The 20207-nt window shown below is 45.7% G+C and overlaps 1 protein-coding gene across 1 annotated transcript in view; it reads left to right on the top strand.

The window, feature by feature from the left end:
* dusp16 (dual specificity phosphatase 16) overlaps positions 1-19463 on the top strand; it is a 29445-nt gene extending 9982 nt beyond the window's left edge. The window contains exons 2-7 of the mRNA XM_056276479.1: positions 1121-1995; positions 9503-9641; positions 13364-13527; positions 14283-14442; positions 14672-14795; positions 15132-19463. Of these exons, the coding sequence (XP_056132454.1) occupies positions 1711-1995; positions 9503-9641; positions 13364-13527; positions 14283-14442; positions 14672-14795; positions 15132-16293 (2034 nt within the window). The 5' untranslated portion in view covers positions 1121-1710 and the 3' untranslated portion in view covers positions 16294-19463. The remainder of the gene's footprint in view (positions 1-1120; positions 1996-9502; positions 9642-13363; positions 13528-14282; positions 14443-14671; positions 14796-15131) is intronic.
* Positions 19464-20207: the final 744 nt, after the last annotated feature.

The following is a 20207-nucleotide window of genomic DNA, read 5'->3' as shown; positions in this document are numbered from 1 at the left end:
TTTCTTTCTTTCTTTCTTTCTTTCTTTCTTTCAAACACTTTGACTTAATACGAGTAGACTTACTGATCTAGTTCTTCTATTCTTGCTTCTGTCACAACAGATCATGTGTGTTTTGATTTCTAACAGTTTTAGGGTTTGCTCTGTCCCCTCTGTCATACACTTATACCACCAGTTATTTAGAATATGACCCCAAACTACCTTCCAGTTAAAGTTCTTGTAAAAGGACTTTAGGAACAAACAGTATTGAGGAGAGCATCAAGTAGAACTTTGATCTTGAGAAGACAGCTGACCCGTAGTGAGACGGTGGCTGTGAAAATGTGTGTCTTCCATTGACTGAAGATTCCATTGATTCCATTGATAGATTGAATCCATTGATTGACATCTTGGGTTCCAAAGTTAGACAGCGAGAGCTTGCAGCTTCTGACAGTAAACTTCCCTCTGGTCAGACACTTAATGCACTCTCGGTGTCAAGTTCGGCAAATGTCAACAGTAAACAATTGGGCATTTTTTGTTATTATTTTTTAACCTCGCTTTTGATTATCTTGCCAGAGGATCTGTGCGACTGTCCCCTGTGGGTGGTCTGTTCATGGAGAAACACATTTGGGGAAATTCTTTGTGCTTGCGTTACTTGCCGTGACTGCCGTTTTAATGGCACAAGGGAATTTCCTGGGCTCATGGCGTAGCATTCTGACTCAGGCGGCTACAGGAGAGGATGCTTTAACAGGAAGTTGGAAACTCTATTGCATGTGTCACAAAATCCCATACAGTGGAACACACGTAAGCACACACACATATATATACACACACACACAAATGTGTGGACAATTCATCGGAGCTTTATCTGGGGGCCCTGTGTCAGCGGATTGAAAATCCACCATTTATAAGGCTAGTCGTAGAATCATAGACTAGATTTCTTGAACCGTTTCCAGCTGATCCTATGATGAATCTGCATTGGTCCTGCTCCTTTGGATACCACTTCAGAAAGAGAACATATGACACTGGAAACCCACTCAGACTTTGAGCTACATTTGTGTAGAACAGCACTTAATGAATGCATGCTTCAAGCCAAGGAGTGAATCTAATTCTCCATGTCGTTTTTGTCTCCTTTCGTTCTTTCAAGGCCGATAACCACTTAAGCATGAAGACAAGGAACGAGATGAACGATGATGTAATCGTCACACAGTCCAGGAGAAAAGACCTCTTTTGTCTCACTCGTGCAATAGTGTGAATGAACTTGCCCTTCCCCCTCCACACACACCCCCCCAAAAGCCTTCTCCACTTGCAAAATTAGGCTGCTCTGGACACACCGTTTGGCATATACATACGTCTTACTTTCCTTGTACACAATTCTACATGCACACACACACACACCAAATCTCACAAACACAAGAAAGATAGCGGAGGTTTTGGCTTTTAGTCTTTCAGAGCCATAGGGAAGTCTCTTTCTCTCTCTCTCTTTCTCTCTCTCTCTCTCTCTCTCTCTCTCTCTCTCTCTCTGTGCCTGGGGTTCGGGCTGCCAAGCGCCATCAGGATGACATCATACCCAGCCGACACAATGGAGCTGTTCATCTCCTGAGGGCCCTTGCCAGGCTGCGTCACTTCACTGGACCGCCAGCCCAGCACGACGAAGAAGAGGACGAGGGAGGAAAGGAGAGGGGTAGGAGGAAGAGGAGAAGGGGGGCTCTCAGGGAAAACAGAGAAGTAATCATCATGTCTGAGTCTCCCATGGGAGCTCGAGTCGGGTCCAGATGCGGATCCGGGGCTGGGAGCGCAGGGGTGAGTGCAGTGCAGCCCATTGGGGCGGAGGGGCTGGTGGCTCTGCTAGAGGGGGGACTGGACAGGGTGCTGCTCATTGACAGCAGACCCTTTGTGGACTATAACGCCTCACACATCCTAGAGGCAGTCAACGTGAACTGCTCCAAGCTGATGAAGAGGAGGCTGCAGCAGGACAAGGTGCAGATCGCCGAGCTCCTCCAGCACTCTGCCAAGAAGAAGGTAAGAGCTGGTCATGGGGGCTCATCTCACCTCCAACAATCTGTTAACCGCTTTACTACACTGTTAACAGCACCCTCCATCAACCCCAAAATAAGTATATTGCAGTGTACTTTGCAGGGGCACAATGCTTCATGACACTCTGACCTCATAATTTAGGTATGATGTGGTTAAAGAATCTAAGAATAGTATTTTATTACCACTGAGATTTAGTATTGCAGAACATAGTCACCCTCTTGTGTGGTCTCAAAGTAAAGTAAAATCACAGCTTTAAGCATGCCTGCCAACTTATTTTATTACCGAGGCAATATTTTGGTATGATTAAGCTGTAGTTAATTCTGCACATAATGAAGTAGTGGTTGAGTTTTCTCCAATGTTTGGAACTTGGCCTTGATCAGTAATGTAAAAATGAGAGGGAACGGTCACGTACTGCAAGAGAACTCAGACTAGCATCACCTGCACAATGAGGAGCCTCTGCAAACCTCTGATGTGTGATGGTGGAAGGGTAGCTATAGATGCTAGACTGGACAAGTCTCATTTCCTTCAGCAGTGAAGTTCTTCTGGTGATTATCATGACGATTTTAGTTCTGTCAAAACTTGTGTTAAAAAAGTTTTTGTTATGCCCGCTGAGAGTCCTGGTGGCATGGTGGCGCAGTGGTTAGCATGGTCGCCTCACAGCAAGAAGCTCCTGGGTTCGAGCTCCGGGGTAGTCCAACCTTGGGGGTTGTCCCCAGGTCGTCCTCTGTGTGGAGTTTGCATATTCTCCCCGTGTCTGCGTGAGTTTCCTCGGGGGCTCCGATTTCCTCCCACAGTCCAAAGACATGTAGGTCGGGTGAATCGGCTGTACTACATTGTCCATAGGAGTGAATGTGTGTGTGTGTGTGTGTGTGTGTGTGTGTGTGTGTGTGTGTGTGTGTGTGTGTGTGTGTGTGTGTGTGTGTGTGTGTCGGCCGATGATGGTCTGGCAGCCTGTCCAGGGTGCTACCCGGTGACTGCTGGGATAGGCTCCAGCATCCCACCTGTCTGTGCCCTTGACCGAGGCATGGCAAGAAGAACTGGAGGTGGTCCCCGGGTGCTGCAGGGCGGCTGCCCACTGCTCCTAGCTACACAACTAGGATGGGTTAAATGCAGTGTAATTTCTCTACGGGGATCATTAAAGTATATCAAATCAATGGTTACCGCAGTTGTCTCACAGCAAGAAGGCCCTGGTTCGAGTCCCAGGGTTGTGCAACCTTAGGGGTCATCTTGGGTCGTCCTCTGTATGGAGTTTGCATCTTCTCCTCGTGTCTGCGGGGGTTTCCTGCGGGTGCTCTGGTTTCCTCCCACAGTCCAAGGCCATGTAGGTCAGGTGAATTAGCCATACTAAATTGTCCCAAGGTGTGAATGTGTGGGCCCTGTGATGGCCTGGTGGCCTGTCCAGGGTATCTCCCCACCTGCCACCCAGTGACTGCTGGGATAGGCTCCAGCATCCCCGTGACCCTGAGAGCAGTTTGGATAATGGATGGATGGCTGTTGAGAGTGCTCTACTGTAAGTCCACTTGCCATTCAGACGGCTGTGGAAGGCTGCTTTGCTGGTGTGATGAAATGGCCAGGAGAGGGAAGGGTGCAGTAATGCAGGAAACAGATGGGAAGATGACAACAACATGGGACACGGCAATTCCCATTTTTACGAAATCACTTGTTGAACCCACATGCAGAGGACATTTACAATTACCTAATAGAGATTGTGATGTAACGAGGACGGTTTTATCCGTTACTGATATGACTGTTTTTAATAAAATAACCCAAATAATACTGACAATAGAAAAAAAAAACTAACTGCAAATAACTGGGGGGAAAAAAACACCAACCAACACTTAAAAATATGTTTGTCTTTTTTTTTAGTTTTTTTTTTAATAAATGTCCTTCTCAAGCTTCAAAACAATACAAGTACCCAGACACCTCCAGGATGTCCACCTGGGCTGTCTGGGACCCCAGTGTACAGGAACCTGGGCCGTCTGGGACCCCAGTGTACAGAAACACAGAATGTCTTTAATTTTCCCTCATCTGGTCCCTTGTTTGCGACAGAAGAATAACACATTCTCTACCAAGTCTAACTATTAGCATGCGCAGTTAATTCTTCAACTGATGTTATTCTGATTCTGAAACTCATGGCACACATCAATCAGAACCAGAATCAGAATACTTTATTCATCCCCGAGGGGAAATTGGGTTGTACTACAGACATTCACACTCTAGTAAGAAAAAGCTAAAAACTAACAAGATACAAGATAACAAGAAAACAGAAACAAATAGAAACAAGAAAACAGAAACGAATAGAAATAAAAGATACAAGATAACAAGAAAACAGAAACAAATAGAAACAATAAAACAGAAAAAAATACAAATAAAAGATACAAGATAACAATAAAACAGAAACTAATAGAAATAAAAGATAAAATAAGAAATAGAAATAAGCACAAAATATATCAACAAGCATGGTGCACATGACACCCTATCTATACTGTACTACCGCAGCACAAAACAACAGCACAAACAAAACCCGACAGGGTAAAACAAGTGGGAGGGCAGTCCAGTGACCATTAACTGCGAGTGTCTGACCCTCTGAGGGAGGAGGTGTAAAGTTTGATGGCCATAGACGGAAATGACCTCCTGTGGCACTCTGTAGTGCTTTTTGGCAGATTGAGTCTATTACTAAAAGTGCTCCTGTGCCCAAGTCTATTCTGTAACGCTGTAGATGAACTCTAGCTAACAAGGTCACTTGCAGTCAGTCGCAGCACACAAACCAGCCTGGTCTAGAAATATTTACCATGTCTACACAGTTGCTGTCTTAACCAGATGTGGTCCGACTTATTAGATGGATTTCAACTGTTCTCTGTGAAAAGACCCATTTAAGAGAAGCCCTCTCGTTTGGGGCAGGCGGGGAAGAAAGAAAGCCAAGTGCTGGGTGCAGCACCGTGCTGCCTGGTGCAGCATAGTGCAGCATGGCGCAGCACCGTACAGCACCATGCAACATGGTGCAGCACGGTGCTGTATGGTGCTGCACGGTGCTGTATGGTGCTGCACGGCGCTGCACTGTGCTGCACGGTGCTGTATGGTTCAGCATGGTGCTGTATGGTGCTGCACGGCGTGCAGGCAGACTAAAGTGTAATCAGTGTCACAAATGGCAATAAACAAACAGGGAAGTAGGTCAATGTCTAAGTCACTCAGTCTGCAAATTTGATTTAACCTGTGTGTGTGTGTGTGTGTGTGTGTGTGTGTGTGTGTGTCTCCTTACCCAGCTAAGTTAGGCATGACTGGGTTTATCTGTCAATAAAACTTCAGTTGTTTAAAGTCACACCGTAGTCAAATACTTCTCCAGTACAGTAAAATACAGCTCTTCTGAGGTCTACAGCTGCTCCATGTCAAGTCAAGTCAAGTCAGTTTTATTTGTGCAGCTCAATATCACAAATTACAAATGTGCCTCAGTGGGCTTAACAGCAACACAACAGCCTGTCCTTAGACCCTCTCATTGGATAACGAACAACTCCCTAAAAAAACCCTTCAACAGGGAGAAAAAACAGGAAGAAAGCTCAGGGAGAGCAACAGAGGAGGATCTCTCTCCCAAGACGCACAACGTGCAATGATGTTGTGTTTACACAATTTACACAATACAACATTGAAAGAGCATAACAGAATTATTATGGACTTATAACATTTATGAAGAATATGATGCCAAGCAGTGTCCAGGCGCCACCGGTTTCGGTCCAAAGTGTTATGTTCTTTTTGACAGGTTGGTCACGCAACACGTCCACTCACAGCCGTTCCCATTATGTCAGACAACGTACGACACGTCTCTCTGCGAGTGTGTACTTTTACTTTGTAGGTGTGTGCGTGTGCGTGTGTCTGTAGGGACGCCTGACCAAGCCAGAGGTAACACGGGGATCTGAATCGGCGATCCCCATGTTGGTAGGCAATGGAATAGACCACTACGCTACCCGGACGCCCATTACATTGGTATTTAGACAGTGTTAGAACAGACCTGTGAAGAATCTGCAGTAGAAAGAGTAGTAGGTTAGAGTAATAAACCAAATAAGAACTGCTGCAGAACTAAAACTAGAACTAAGCAAAATACTACCAACAACCACCACTTTTAGAAAATAATTACTGAGGCAACAGTGGATCAAAATTTCTACCATAATATGGTTGAACACCATAATGCCTCAAATGCTCATGTAAAACAGCGTGGCTGTGTTTTGCTGCTTACCATCTGAGAAGTCATCTGAGTGGAAACGTGGATGGTAATACATATACGCCTTGCTTGTATGAAAACTAACACTACTTTAAACAGTTCTTTGCTGGGGGCGCCCCAGTGGCTCACCTGGTGGAGTGTGTACCACATGGGGCTGGGTCCTTGCCACAGCAGCCCGGGTTGGAGTCCGGCCCGGGCCCTTTGCTGCATGTTATCCCCTCTCTCTCCCCCTGCCTTTCCTGTCTCTCGACTATCACTGTCAAATAAAGGCGTAAATGGCAAAAAAACAAATCAACCCCCCCCCCCCAGCTCTTTGCTGCGGTGGGGCAGCTTATGCGTTGTTGTTTTGGGTTAAGTTCTGACTTGACATCTAAACATTCAGTTGACTTCTCTGACCAGACTCAGACAAGTGAGTGAGCCAGCTAACAGTGCCTCACCCACCTTATTCTCCCCCCTGACTGAGGAGGACGTCTCCACACTTCTGCTGGACTCTCATCCTACTACCTGTCGACTGGATCCGATACCATCCAACCTCCTACAGACTATTTCCCCCGCACTTAACCCCACAGTCACACACATCATCAACTCCTTGCTTACAGCAGGTGTGTTCCCCACTACATTTAAGCAAGCTCGGGTCACCCCACTGCTCAAAAAAGCTACACCCAACCCAGCCCAGGTTGAAAACTACAGACCAGTTTCACTTCGACCCTTTCTATCAAAAATACTTGAGCACACAGTCTTTAACCAACTGTCTGAATTCCTTTCTGAGAACAAACTGTATGATCTCACTCAGTCTGGCTTTAAGTGGAGTCTCTACTGAGACTGCACTCCTGTCAGCAGAGGTGTAAAAACCCGGTCCTGAAAGTAAAAACCCTAACCGTGTCTTTACTCCATCCATGTATTAAACCAGCTGATTTGGGAAATTAGTCAGTGCAATCTGATGGTTTAGTACATGGGTGGAGTAAAGACACAGTTAGGGTTTTTACTTTCTGGACCGGGTTTTTACACCTCTGCCTGTCGGTAATAGTATCACGGTGTTTGGCTAGAGCTGCTGGTCAGTCCTCAGCTTTATTGCTGCTAGATCTGTCAGCTGCCTTTGACACGGTTAACCACCAAATCCTCCTCTCCACACTCTCTGAGCTTGGTATCTCAGGATCTGCCCTCCGCTGGTTCATGTCCTACCTCGCAGGGAGATCTTTTAGAGTATCTTGGAGAGGAGAAGTGTCCAAACCACATGGCTTATCCACAGGGGTGCCTGAAGGGTCAGTGCTCGGTCCTCTTCTCTTCTCAATATACACCTCTTCACTTGGTGCAATCATCCGCTCCCATGGTTTCTCATACCATTGCTATGTTGATGATACTCGGCTCTTCCTATCATTCCTGCCAGATGACCTCACAGTCTCGGCACGGATATCGTCGTGCCTTGCAGATATCTCTGCACGGATGAAAGAACGCCACCTTCAGCTTAACCTATCTAAGACTGAGCTCCTTGTCATCCCAGCCAGTCCATCCTTACAACAACACATCAATATCCAGCTCGAATCAACCAAACTCATGCCCACAAAGTCTGCCCGAAACCTGGGTCTCGTGATTGATGACCAATTAACCTTCAAGGTTCACGTGGCCTCGATTGCTCAGTCGTGCCAATTTGCCCTGTACTATGTCAGGAAAATTGGACCCTACCTGTTTAAGCATGCAGCACAACTCCTGGTACAGCTCTTGTAATATCGCACATTGGCTACTGCAACTCCTTACTGGCAGGTCTCCCTGCATGCACTTTCAAACCTCTACAAATGATCCAGAACACGATGGCGCATCTGGTGTACAACCAACCCAAAACAGCACATGTCACTCCGCTGTCCATATCCCTCCACTGACTTCCAGTTGCTGCCCACATCAAATTCAAAACCTTAATGCTTGCTTACAAAACAGCAACTAAAACGGCTCCGGTCGACCTGAACTCCCTCATTCAGGTCTACACTCAGTCCTGCTCACTACACTGTGCTAATGAAAGGCACCTGGCACTTTCGCCACAATGGGGCCCTAAGTCACTAGCCAGACTTTTCTCTTCTGTAGTTCCCCGGTGGTGGAACGAGTTACCAAACTCTGTCCGATCCGCTGAGTCCCTGTCCATCTTTAAAGAAGAAGCTAAAGACTCAGCTCTGTCTCGAACATGTCTGCACCTGATGGTATTAATAAAAATACAAACAAACAAAACAAAACCTAGTTTTTTGGCACTTACTTGCATTGTCGCCTCCTGTCTAGAGTCTTGTGTGTGTTGTATTAACTCTCAGATGTACGCTGCTTTGGATAAAAGCGTCTATAAATGAAATGGTAACATTGTAAATCATTCAGAAACTGGACAGTCCGGTCAGAAACCAGTGTCTCAGAAATGTGTATTTTTGGGCTGCTGAGGAGGGAATAAAGGTTTACATTCCTTCCCAAAAGATGTTAAGATCCACTTACATTTTTTGCAGATGTGTGTGAACATGAGTCAATAGGGCCTCTGATGTGAGCAATCCGATACACAACACGCACAACTGATGCAGTATTTGAAAAACTGAGAAAGCAAGAGCTTCACCAAAGCCAACTGCTGGGTCAGCCGTTTAAAATATCCTACATTTGATTCCGTATGGACAGAGATCTTAATAATCTGAGTAGCTCATTTACAAAGAAATGAGAATAAGAAAGTATGAGTATGAGTGTATATGTTCTCAATTCTGACGAGCCTATTCCAAGTGTAAGACCTTGTCCATAAATTAGATAAACCTGGAGGGCGGCACGGTGCCGCAGTGGTTAGCATGATGGCCTCACCGCAAGAAAGTCCTGGGATCGAGCCCCAGGGTAGTCCAACCTTGGGGGTTGTCCCGGGTCGTCCTCTGTGTGGAGTTGGCATGTTCTCCCTGTGTCTGCATGGGTTTCCTCCGGGTGCTCCGGTTTCCTCCCACAGTCCAAAGACATGTAGGTCAGGTGAATCGGCCATATTAAATTGTCCTTAGGTGTGAATGTGTGTCTGTGTGTGTGTGTGTGTGTGTGTGTGTGTGTGTGTGTGTGTGTGTGTGTGTGTGTGTGTGTCAGCCCTGTGATGGCCTGGTGGCCTGTCCAGGGTGTCTCCACACCTGCTATCCAATGAGTGCTGGGATAGGCTCCAACATCCCCACGACCCTGAGAGCAGGATAAGCAGTTCAGATAATGGATGGATGGAGATAACCCTGGATCCTCTTCCACTTTGGCTTTAGGTGATCTCTCTCTCCCTCTTTCTCTCTCTCTATGTGACAGTTGGAGTTGCAGGGCGATCAGGAGGTGGTGGTTTATGACCACAGTTCTTCAGATCCGGCAGCCTTGTCCTCTGAGGCCTTCCTCAGTGTCCTGTTGGCCAAATTGGCGAGGAGCTTCCCCTCTGTCCACCTGCTCTCAGGTACGCACCACACATATCGGACAATGTTTAGTGAACACTTCATTTGTGTCAAGAAAAATGGAAACAAAAAAGTGTAGTATTCCCAAGATATGTAGGTTTCCCACATATCTTGGAAAACCTGGAATTTTATAGACTAGTTTTTACAGTCATGGAAAACACCTGAAAAATTATCAAATTGATCAAATGTCCTGGAAATGTTATTGCGATCATGGAAAATTGTAATGTTAGCTTACAAAATGGTATTTCTACCTGCTGTGATGGCATGTTTGTAGCTAAAATTGCATATTTTGATTGCTGAGATGTGACATGAACGTGTGAAGTTTGGGTGGTGTGTTCATCAAGCACCTAAAAGTGACACAGTCAATTTAGAGACAGTTGAGACTTCCACTGATAGTTAATACTGAATGATATGGTGCATCCGGGTGGCGTGGCAGTCTATTCCGTTGCCTACCAACATGGGGATCGCCGGTTCGAATCCCCCGTGTTACCTGCGGCTTGGTTGGACGTCCCTACTGACACAATTGGTCGTGTCTGCGGGTGGGAAGCCAGATGTGGGTATGTGTCCTGGTCGCTGCACTAGCGCCTCCTTTGGTTGGTTGGGGCGCCTGTTCGGGGGGGGGGGACTGGGGGCAGGGTGGCATGATCCTCCCACGCGCTATGTCCCCCTGGTGAAACTCCTCACTGTCAGGTGAAAAGAAGCGGCTGGTGACTCCACATGTATTGGAGGAGGCATGTGGTAGTCTGCAGCCCTCCCTGGATCGGCAGAGGGGGTGGAGCAGCGACTGGGACTGCTCGGAAGAGTGGGGTAACTGGCCAAATACAATTGGGGGGAACCCCCCCCCCCCCCAAAAAAAAAACTTAATCATATGATCTTGTGTCAGCAAGCAGAAGTCCTGGAAAATTAGTTCTTAAAAAGTGTGGGAATCCTGCAAGGTTTTTAATAATCCAGTTCATAATATCGCTTAGGAATGAAATATTGAACTTTTAGGTTCTCATCTACCACACAATGAAACTAGTAGACCCATTTTCTAAACAGAGACTAGGCTGTCCATTCACCAGGTCTTTTTTATTTGTAAATCACATCATAAGCTGGTGTCTCTAAAGCGCTGCAGTAACTTTGGAGTCTTTAGGAAGTGATGTCATCTTTGAATGATGTATGAGCTTAATGGTTACCATCCCATTTTGTTGAGTTTAACAACAGAACAGCGGGCAGCCATGAAATACCTCATTGTCAAAAATCTCTGTCACAAATTCTCCAGTATTTTTTAAATGGCCCCAGAAGAGTTCGCTATAGGCCCTTCTAAATTATGGCTTTGTTTCGTTATGCATCATAGAAGTCCTGCTTCCCTTTCTGTGCAGATAAAAAATCTGTTATGTAACTGGTAGAAGGCGACCCAGTGAGCATGGACGGCTGTGATTTTGAAACCCCCGAAGTTTGAATGTGAGCGGGTGGAGTCATGGGAGCAGGATTACGTCATGGTTACATAAGCGAACCCTCGGCGAAGGAAGGGGAAGGCCTTCTGCAGTGGACCCGTCGTATGGGTCAACTGGATAAGCAGTACAGTGAACTGTAACTGCGCTGTAACTTCTTTTATCTATTAAGCTTCTCAGCTGCTTGAACACTGAAGCCATACTTCTTACACATATCATTTACTCATGTGAATATCTGCCACAGAATGAAAATACCCCCCACAGTCCCCAAGGACTGACTCACTCACTTAATTACTCATTTACTTTCTTACTTACTTAGTTGCTTACTTACTTCTTACTTAATTACGTTACTTAATTTCTTACTTACTTGCTTACTTCTTACGTACTGCTTGTTTGCTTACTTAATTGCTTGCTTACTTGATTTCTTACTTCTTACTTACTTTTTACTTACGCCTTACTTAATTTCTTACTTACTTCTTACTTACTTCCGTACATCTTACTTCTTATTTCCTTCTTACTTATTTCCTTCTTACGTACTTACTTGCATACGTCTTACTTCTTACGTACTTACTTGTGTTACTGGGACAGCTTGTTAAGAACATTGATGCTATTCTTCTCAGACACGCTTGTGCAAATGAGCATGTTGACTGCAGAACACAGTTCATAATGCAAGGCGAGAGACAGTCTAATCTTTTTTTTTTCATAAATTGCAACACAGAGTGTGTCATAGATTTTGTAATCGATCTGTACATCCGGAAAATATGAAAACGTACAAGACGTCGGAAATTTAAAAAGAAACATGTCAGTGTAAATTCACCCCATTTATAATAAGAAACGTTTTTATTTACAAGGGAACCACCATCACCTGTCGCGATGCTGTGCGGGGTGATGTTGAGATTGTATGATTTGCTCCAAGCAAGCAACACCGCGTCTTCAAGTCCATATTCTGTAGAAGAGGCTGAAAGGGACTCGGGGTGGCTGCAGGGGCTTAATTCAAGGGCTTTTTTGCTAGGCAACACGTCGAGAGCATTTACAAGGCTGTGGCAGGTGGCAGAGCTTTAAATGCTGGTTGTGACACTATAAAGTAACCACAGCGCCACACTTCAGATTGATTAAATCTAGACATTCACCAGTACTTCCTCTGCTCTCAACAAGATGTAAAAAAAACACATTGACAACATCCAGCCACATTTACATAACCACACCATAGAAACCTTCCCTTTCATAATCAGTATATGTAGATGATGAGGTACAGTGACAAGTTGTGAACTGTCTGTCTAAGAAGATTGAATCAGTTCATCTGGACAAGACGTTTACTGACAGATATGTCTCATCACTCATCTAAGTGACCTCTTCAGTCTAAACTGACTGCAGGTATCCCCACCTTTATAAATACAGTACTATCCATTGCCTATACAGTACTATATACGATACTATCTGTTACCGACCAACACGGGGATCGGCAGTTCAAATCCCCATGTTACCTCCTGCTTGCTCGGGCGTCCCTACAGACACAATTGGCTGTGTCTGTGGGTGGGAAGCCAGATGTGGATGTGTCCTGGTCGCTGCACTAGCGCCTGCTCTGGTCGGTCGGGGCGCTTGTTCGGGGGGGAGAGGGAACTGGGGGGAATAGCGTGATCCTCCCATGTGGTACGTCCCCCTGGTGGAACTCCTCACTGTCAGGTGAAAGAGAGCGGCTGGCGACGCCACATGTATTGGAGGAGGCATGTGGTAGTCTGCAGCCCTCCCCGGATCAGCAGAGGGGGTAGAGCAGCAACTGGGACGGCTCGGAAGAGTGGGGCAATTGGCCGGATACAGTTGGGGAGAAAAAGGGGGAAAATCCCAACCCCCCCCCCCCAAAAAAAACCCCAACAATACAGTACTATAATATATAAGGGTGGGGATAGCTGCAGTCAGTTTAGACTGAAGATGCCGCTTAGGTGAGTGATGAGACGTATCTGTCAGTGAACGTTGTGTCCAGATGAACTGATTCCACCTTCTTTGTTTCTTACCTGAATAATTGAGCACCAAGACAAATTGTGTCTGTGTTCACAGTCGTGGGAAAGAGACTAGCAAGGCCTCCCTAGGACTTGTATCTCTAAGTGACCAATTAGGATAACACATGACATGTATAAAACGGAACCAGACTCTCTTAAGAGTAAAAATTAAGTCAGAAAAAAAAGTAAAGCATAGTGCAACTACTTGATACCTATAATATGAAATGCTACCTCCTGTGAGTGAAAGATGGCTTCAAAGACAATCTTTCCTTGTCTGTGCCTTGGGGTTGCCAGGTGGCTTTGCTGAGTTTTCCCATCTCTTCCCGGGCTTGTGTGAGGGCAAGTCCACACTGGTGCCATCCTGTATCTCTCAGCCCTGTCTGCCGGTGACTAACACAGGACCCACCCGCATCCTGCCCCACCTTTACTTGGGCTGCCAGCGGGACGTGCTCAACAAGGTAATCTTCATTTATTTATCATCATTTATGTATGTAAATCCTCGGAAAACATTGAGGGAGAACCCTCGTTTACAATGGTGCTGAGGTACAGACATACAGTAAATCCAGACACAACTAAAATCACCCAGTACCGGTGTGGGAAGAGGACGGCACGAATTCACATTTGCGGTGGCCTCACCCAGTACCATCCATGCAGTGTCTTTGTCCACGTCTGCGTCTAAGTTTGTCTTCGTTTGATGACTGGGAGAGCTGGCGCTGGATTGCCAGGGAGAGCTTGGTCTGCTGCGTCCTGTGGGCCCAGGGACCACGGCCCTGCCTGGAACTGTGCCCAAAGAGGTAACACCGAGGGCGGTCTAACAGGATGCGGAAGCAGGGCAGGCTAAGCTACCTGCTAGCCCATGCAGACCAGCAGTTCCAACAGTCATCCTGGCTGGCGTTCATTCTCCTGGACAGTGATTTTTTATAGTTTATGTATGTGTCTTAGTTTGGATATATATGTGTTCTTGTAGTTTTTGGATGTGTTGTTGTCTTTGTGTTGCACTGCTGTGGGCTGGGGGAAATGATGTTTCATTTCATTTCATGTGTGCAAGTGCATGATATTAAATGAAAAATAGTGTTTCTGATTCTGATTTGTAAATATGTAGAGATGCACCTTGTTGGCACTGCAATAGCCTCGCTTCTACTTTGTGTGCACTGTGTGAACAGTGTGAACACAGATTTTAATTTGATGAATTTCTATTTTGTCTTTCTCACAGGAACTGATGCAGCAGAATGACATCGCCTATGTCCTAAATGCCAGTAACACCTGCCCCAAGCCTGACTTTATCTCAGAGTCTCATTTCCTGCGAGTTCCAGTCAATGACAGCTTTTGTGAGAAGATCCTTCCTTGGTTGGACAAATCAGTGGAGTTCATAGGTCAGTGGCGTAATCAGCATCAGATGCATGGTGCATGTACAAGCTTTATAAAAGGAGAAATAGTGCTTTTGTTGCTCAGATGTTAAGGTTATTGGTTTCTTAAATTTTCAGACTTCATTTGAGTGTCAGGAAAATACTGTCTTCATTTACTTACAACTGATCCAAAAAGTAAAAAAAAAAAAAAACCTAAATGTTAGACTGCTCAGTTTAGTCTGATTGTCTCTTTCAGAAAAGGCAAAAGCCTCCAATGCTCGGGTCCTTGTTCACTGTCTCGCTGGTATCTCACGCTCAGCCACTATTGCGATTGCCTATATTATGAAGAGAATGGACATGTCCTTGGATGAGGCATACAGGTAAGATTCAAACCGCAGCAGACTATAGTTCCACGCATACACAACACCGGGTCATGCCTCTGGCACAGGACAAATTCCTTTGTATTGGGATCTCTTGGTTCTTTTATCATGCACATTCTTCTCCATATAGATTGTAACAATACTGAATGTCCTTCCTAATGAACCCAGATCCTAATTTGCTCTCCAATTAAACTGCTCACATTGTCACTGCCAATTACAGTTGGCACTATGATGTCCACTAATGATGGCCATAGAATGAGGGCTAAGTTCAGTTCATATTATAGCTATGAAAGTCTCCATATTATTGACATGTTTGCTTTTCCCCTATCTCCTTAGGTTTGTAAAGGAGAAAAGGCCAACCATCTCTCCTAATTTCAACTTCTTGGGGCAGCTTCTAGATTTTGAGAAAAAGATCAAAAGACCCCACAGTACTGAGGCCAAAGTAAAGTCCCTCCAACAAGAGCAGAGCAGCGAGGCCTCAGCCCAGCCGGAGGAGCTAGACGGTGCTCAGGAGGCTCCAGCCAGTCAGGAATCTCCGGTTGCCCCTGGTCCGGCCCTTCTGGAGCCCCTCACCCTGCCGTGTGTACTAGCTGATACCCCTGAGGAGCGGCTCCTGGCTCAGGCTCTGAGCGGCCTGCAGCTTGGAGAGGGGGCAGAGGATAACACCAGGCTAAAACGCTCCTTTTCTCTCGACATCAGATCATACGGGGAAACAGGCAGCAGCACCCCTCACCGTGTCTTTGTCCCTCATGGTGGGCTAGGGGATGCCTCAGAGTACTTCAAACCATCTGCTTATAAGGAGCCAGCCAGCAAGCCCTGTCAATTCTCCCCCGTAGAGGAGGTGTCGGAGCAGTCCACTCCAGAACAGAGCCCAGATAAGGAGCAGGTGGACGGGCCAGCTCCTCTTACTACAACAGCAACCTCCAGCAACTTCTCAACCACATCTAGCACCAACGCGAAGCTGCCCAGCGCAGCCAAACCTCCACCAACGACACATTGCTCCCATCAGCTTCATCGAAGCGGCAGCATGGAGGAGAATACCCATACTGCTAGCTTTATATTCGGCCTGTCCCACAGTCAGCAGCAGCTAGCTAAGCCTGGGGCTAGTAGCGGCACTCTGAAAGGCTGGCACTCAGACATCCTGCTGGGTCCAGTCACTGTCTCCACTGCGTCGCTAGCCGGCGGCTGGTACCTCTCCTCCGAGTCAACACGCTTCTACTCCACCTCAGCCATCCTCAGCGGTGGGGGCTTCACGGCCTACAGCTGCAGTCAGGGCCTGGAGGCTGTGCGAAGGCGGGGACGGCAGAGGAGCGGTGACCGGGGAGACTCACGCCGCAGCTGGCACGAGGAGAGTACCTTTGAAAAGCAACTGAAACGCCGCAGCTGTCAGATGGAGTTTGGTGATGGAATGTCAGAGAGTCGCTCCCGAGAAGAGATAGGGAAAGTCGGAAGTCAGTCCAGCTTCTCTGGTAGCATGGAGATCATAGAGGTGTCCTGAAAGGGATTTTTATAGACTTCCACTAATTTCCCCTGTTGTCCAAGGGTTTTGTATATTTTCACATATCTCCCACCTAGCTGGGATAATACTGTATTGTGGACCCACCATAAATCCCACTCGGGCTAGACCTTGAACTTGTGGCTCTTTCAAAAACATGCTGTTGGCCTTAAACGTAGTAGAGAGTAACTGGTCTTGAAAGCAGCTGTGTGTTACTGAATGTGACGAAGAGGATGCATAACAACCTAAAGACTTGTTTCACTGAGGACTGAGCCTTTGAATGTTTTGTGTTGTTTCTGAATGAGGGTTAATCATTTTCTGAATTTGTGTTCAAATGTCATGTACCCTAAACATCTACCACACGTTGTTGGTTCTCTTACCAGTACAAGGATTCTAAACTGAATCCTCATCATGTTGAACTGGAATGGGGAAGTTTACCATAGTCAGCTATTCTTCTAATTGCCCCAGAGGGTATCAAAGTCTCATCAAAGTACCTCATAAATCCAAAATTAAAACCATTCTTTTCTTCTGTAGTGATTTTTCTCTAATAACTAGCTCATTGACAATTAAATCTCAGGTGTTCATTTGAGCTGCAGGAAAAGACTGTTCCCCATAAAAGGATATGATTGAAAATTGCTCTGATAAGATTTAGAAAGGCCTGAAAGGAGGGCAGAAAGACCTGAAAGGATGACAGAAAGACCTGAAAGGAGGGCAGAAAGACCTGAAAGGATGACAGAAAGACGTGAAAGGATGACAAAGACGTGAAATATACACGTGAAAGTTTTGAATGCTTTCTAGTGCTTCAACTGTCCAAGAATCAGCACTCGCTTCTTCTCAGATCGATCCCTGTTAAAAAGCCTGTTGAAGAGGGTCCTACATCAGCGATGAGGTGTGGTGGGTGATGGAGGATGGGGGCCGACATGCAGGGGGTTTATTCAGCAAGTGCTTTTCATAACAAAGAGGCTGGGACTCTTGTGTAAAGATGCAACTGAAAGCTTAGAAACCACAGATTAGATGGCAAAGTGTAGTTTAAGTGACTAAATCGAGTCCCGGTGTTGGGGTCTAGAGGTTGGGCTCACTCAGAAAAGATTTTTTTTTTTCTGTCATTCAACATTGAATTTTGCACTTACTGTGGTTTCAGAAAGGTCCGGTAAAAGATTTAGAAGAGGTTTTGTGCCTTTGAGTGTGTATGAATGTGTGTGCATGTGTTTGACACCCCCCTTGGCCACGACCTGCCTCGAGTTCAGAAAATAAGCAAGCGTCACCTTTCTTTATCAAGCCGATTGATTTTATCTCTCTTCCGGGGCCAGGCAAAAAGAGCTGAATATACAGTGGTATGATATTTATAGCTTGGTTTAGCTTTTGTGAGTTCTGATAGCGGAACTTCTAACAGATATGTTTATGGTCTGAGGGAATTTACGACACCACCAAATGCTTAAAACTTGTTTTGGAGGGGGATGCTGGCTTTACAAGCAGTAAATTAACAAATGTAAATGGCTATGGCTGCTGCATGCAGCTCATTGCACTCGGTTTGGGTTTTATTATCACAGGTTTTAGTTACATGTACTGGAAACTTGGCTCTGGCCTCGTCCCAGAAAAGCTGGGCAGTTTTTAAGTCGGAGTGGACGACAATTTGATAATGTCTTTCCACAGCTTGGTCCCACCAGCCAACATCTCCTCCATATGACTTCACGCTAACATACCAGGGGATCATTTTGTCAGTACAGAAACCGGGCCTCGTTAAACCGGGCCGCTGGGCCTCGTCGGCACTTTACATTTTTCACATGGACACTTTGGTGTTTGGCGTTACACATCTGAACGGTTGACAGCAGGTGACCTCACCACGTTCAGAGTCCAGATTCAAGAGAAAGCGACGCCCTCGTTGCATGTGAGCTCCGTGCTCATTCCAGACGCCGGGAGCGCATCGCAGTTTGGCCCTGACTGGTCTTTAGGGACGTTGTTTAGCTTTGCCAAAGCTCCTCCGACGTCTTCACAGCTTTACCGCGTTCCTAGTTTCCTTTTTCAATTCAAATGTCTCGTGAAAAGGAGCGAAGTGGCAACAAGGATTTGAAAGGTAGTTTGGGCTGAAGTGTAAATGAGTCCAGGTAGCTAGCTAGCTCATGTGTTGTGTGTACAGGATCAGGACTTAAGGGCATCACAAGCAACTACCGGTGCTCTTAGTGGCCTTTCATACAGCCGCCATGGTTGCCTTGGAGACGGTCCCAGCATCCTGCACAGCCTCTTTATTGGAAGAGATGGATGCTGACCAGGGATCTGTTGTAGGACAATATGTGCTTTCTGTGTTCACATCCAGCAGGCGATGTTTGTGAGTCAGTGAATGTAGGTCTGTCAGGCAGGCAACCTGACTAGGGATCATTCTGATAGATAACTGGAGGAAATGTGTGATTTCTTTTCTTTTCGTCATTGATCCAGATGAGGTTTTACAGGAACACTTGATTCCACGAGTCCAGGACAGACTTTCTGGGGTTAAAGTCAGGGAGGAGGAAGGAGATGGTGAGTTTGAAGCACCTCAGCGTTCCCAAATAACTTCACAATCCCTCTTGTGCCTTTAAATCAGATGTGTGATGCTGGTATGTCTCGGTCATGTTTTTTTTTCTAAAAAATTTTATGATTATATTACTTTTTTCTTTTCTACAGAAGAATGGTGGGTGAGTTGAGAAGTGAAATGTCTGTGCATTTGAAGGTGTTTCCAAAGCTGTGAAAAAAATGTGCCTGTTCATGGGATTTCAGAGATCAACACAACTGTAAAGGGATTTGTGGTGAATGGGTTATGAAAGGTGGTCGCTCACATAATCATCAGATTATCGACAGTTTGCGGTGAATCGGGAGATGAGGTGACTACGCAGACATCCATCGGTCGATATTTAAAGCAGTGATTCCAAACTTGATGATATCCAATAGACAGAAAAAAGCCATTGATTAGCTAGGTGATCACGTTGCTGGATTAGTAAAGGACTTCTCGGTGTAGATGACAGATGTGTAAAGGACTGACTGAGTAGATGTAAGATGGTACCTGTGCGATGCTGTGTGAGTAGGCCTGTGTTGTGGTGTGAGGACGTAGTTAACTTTACTTTTTTTCCAATGTGCACAGTTGTATGAAGTTAAAAAGCAGTAGATGTATGATGACTGTTGAAATAAATCTAAGATGGTACACAACATGTGACGTGTTTGTTACTTGAGGTTATTTCATCTGTTTGTTCTGATTCTGATTTGCAGTTCATTCATTTATCATGACGAGGAGAAAATTATCACGTAAAAGAAATTGGGGTGAATCCGTCCACATTTGAAAAATTTAACTTAAGCAAATACTGACCACAGATTTTTTATCTTAAAGCTTTTATCCTGTTTATTAACACAAGTATTAAAGCTGCAGTTAAAGTCACCTGTTACGTATTGAGTGTATCTTCCATCCATCCATGAATCCATCCATCCATCCATCCATTATCCAAGCCACTTTATCCTGCTCTCAGGGTCACGGGGATGCTGGAGCCTATCTCAGCAGTCATTGGCGTCAGGCAGTTTCTCCGGAGGAAACCCACACAGACACGAGGAGAACATGCAAACTCCACACAGAGGATGACCCGGGACGGCCCCCAAGGTTGGACTACCCCAGGGCTCAAACCCAGAACCTTCTTGCGTTGGAACCCGATATCACGAGATTTCGTTCTTTATGACGAAAATTACAACCCGATATGAGATTTCGTTCTTATACGATTCAATAGATTAATTTTCGTCAATATAAGAACAAAATCTCGCGATATCGGGTTGCTTTGTTGTGTCCTGCTGACCAAATTCATGTGTGGAAACCTTCCCCGTCAGATTTACATGTGATGTCTGTGTTATCAAAGCACAAATGTACAGCAGCTGCATATCTTGAATCAGACAAGCTAAATAAT

Source organism: Lampris incognitus, chromosome 3 (genome assembly GCF_029633865.1).
Source record: "Lampris incognitus isolate fLamInc1 chromosome 3, fLamInc1.hap2, whole genome shotgun sequence".
NCBI classification, from domain to species: Eukaryota; Metazoa; Chordata; class Actinopteri; order Lampriformes; family Lampridae; genus Lampris; species Lampris incognitus.
This window is presented reverse-complemented; position numbering and strand designations above follow the sequence as displayed.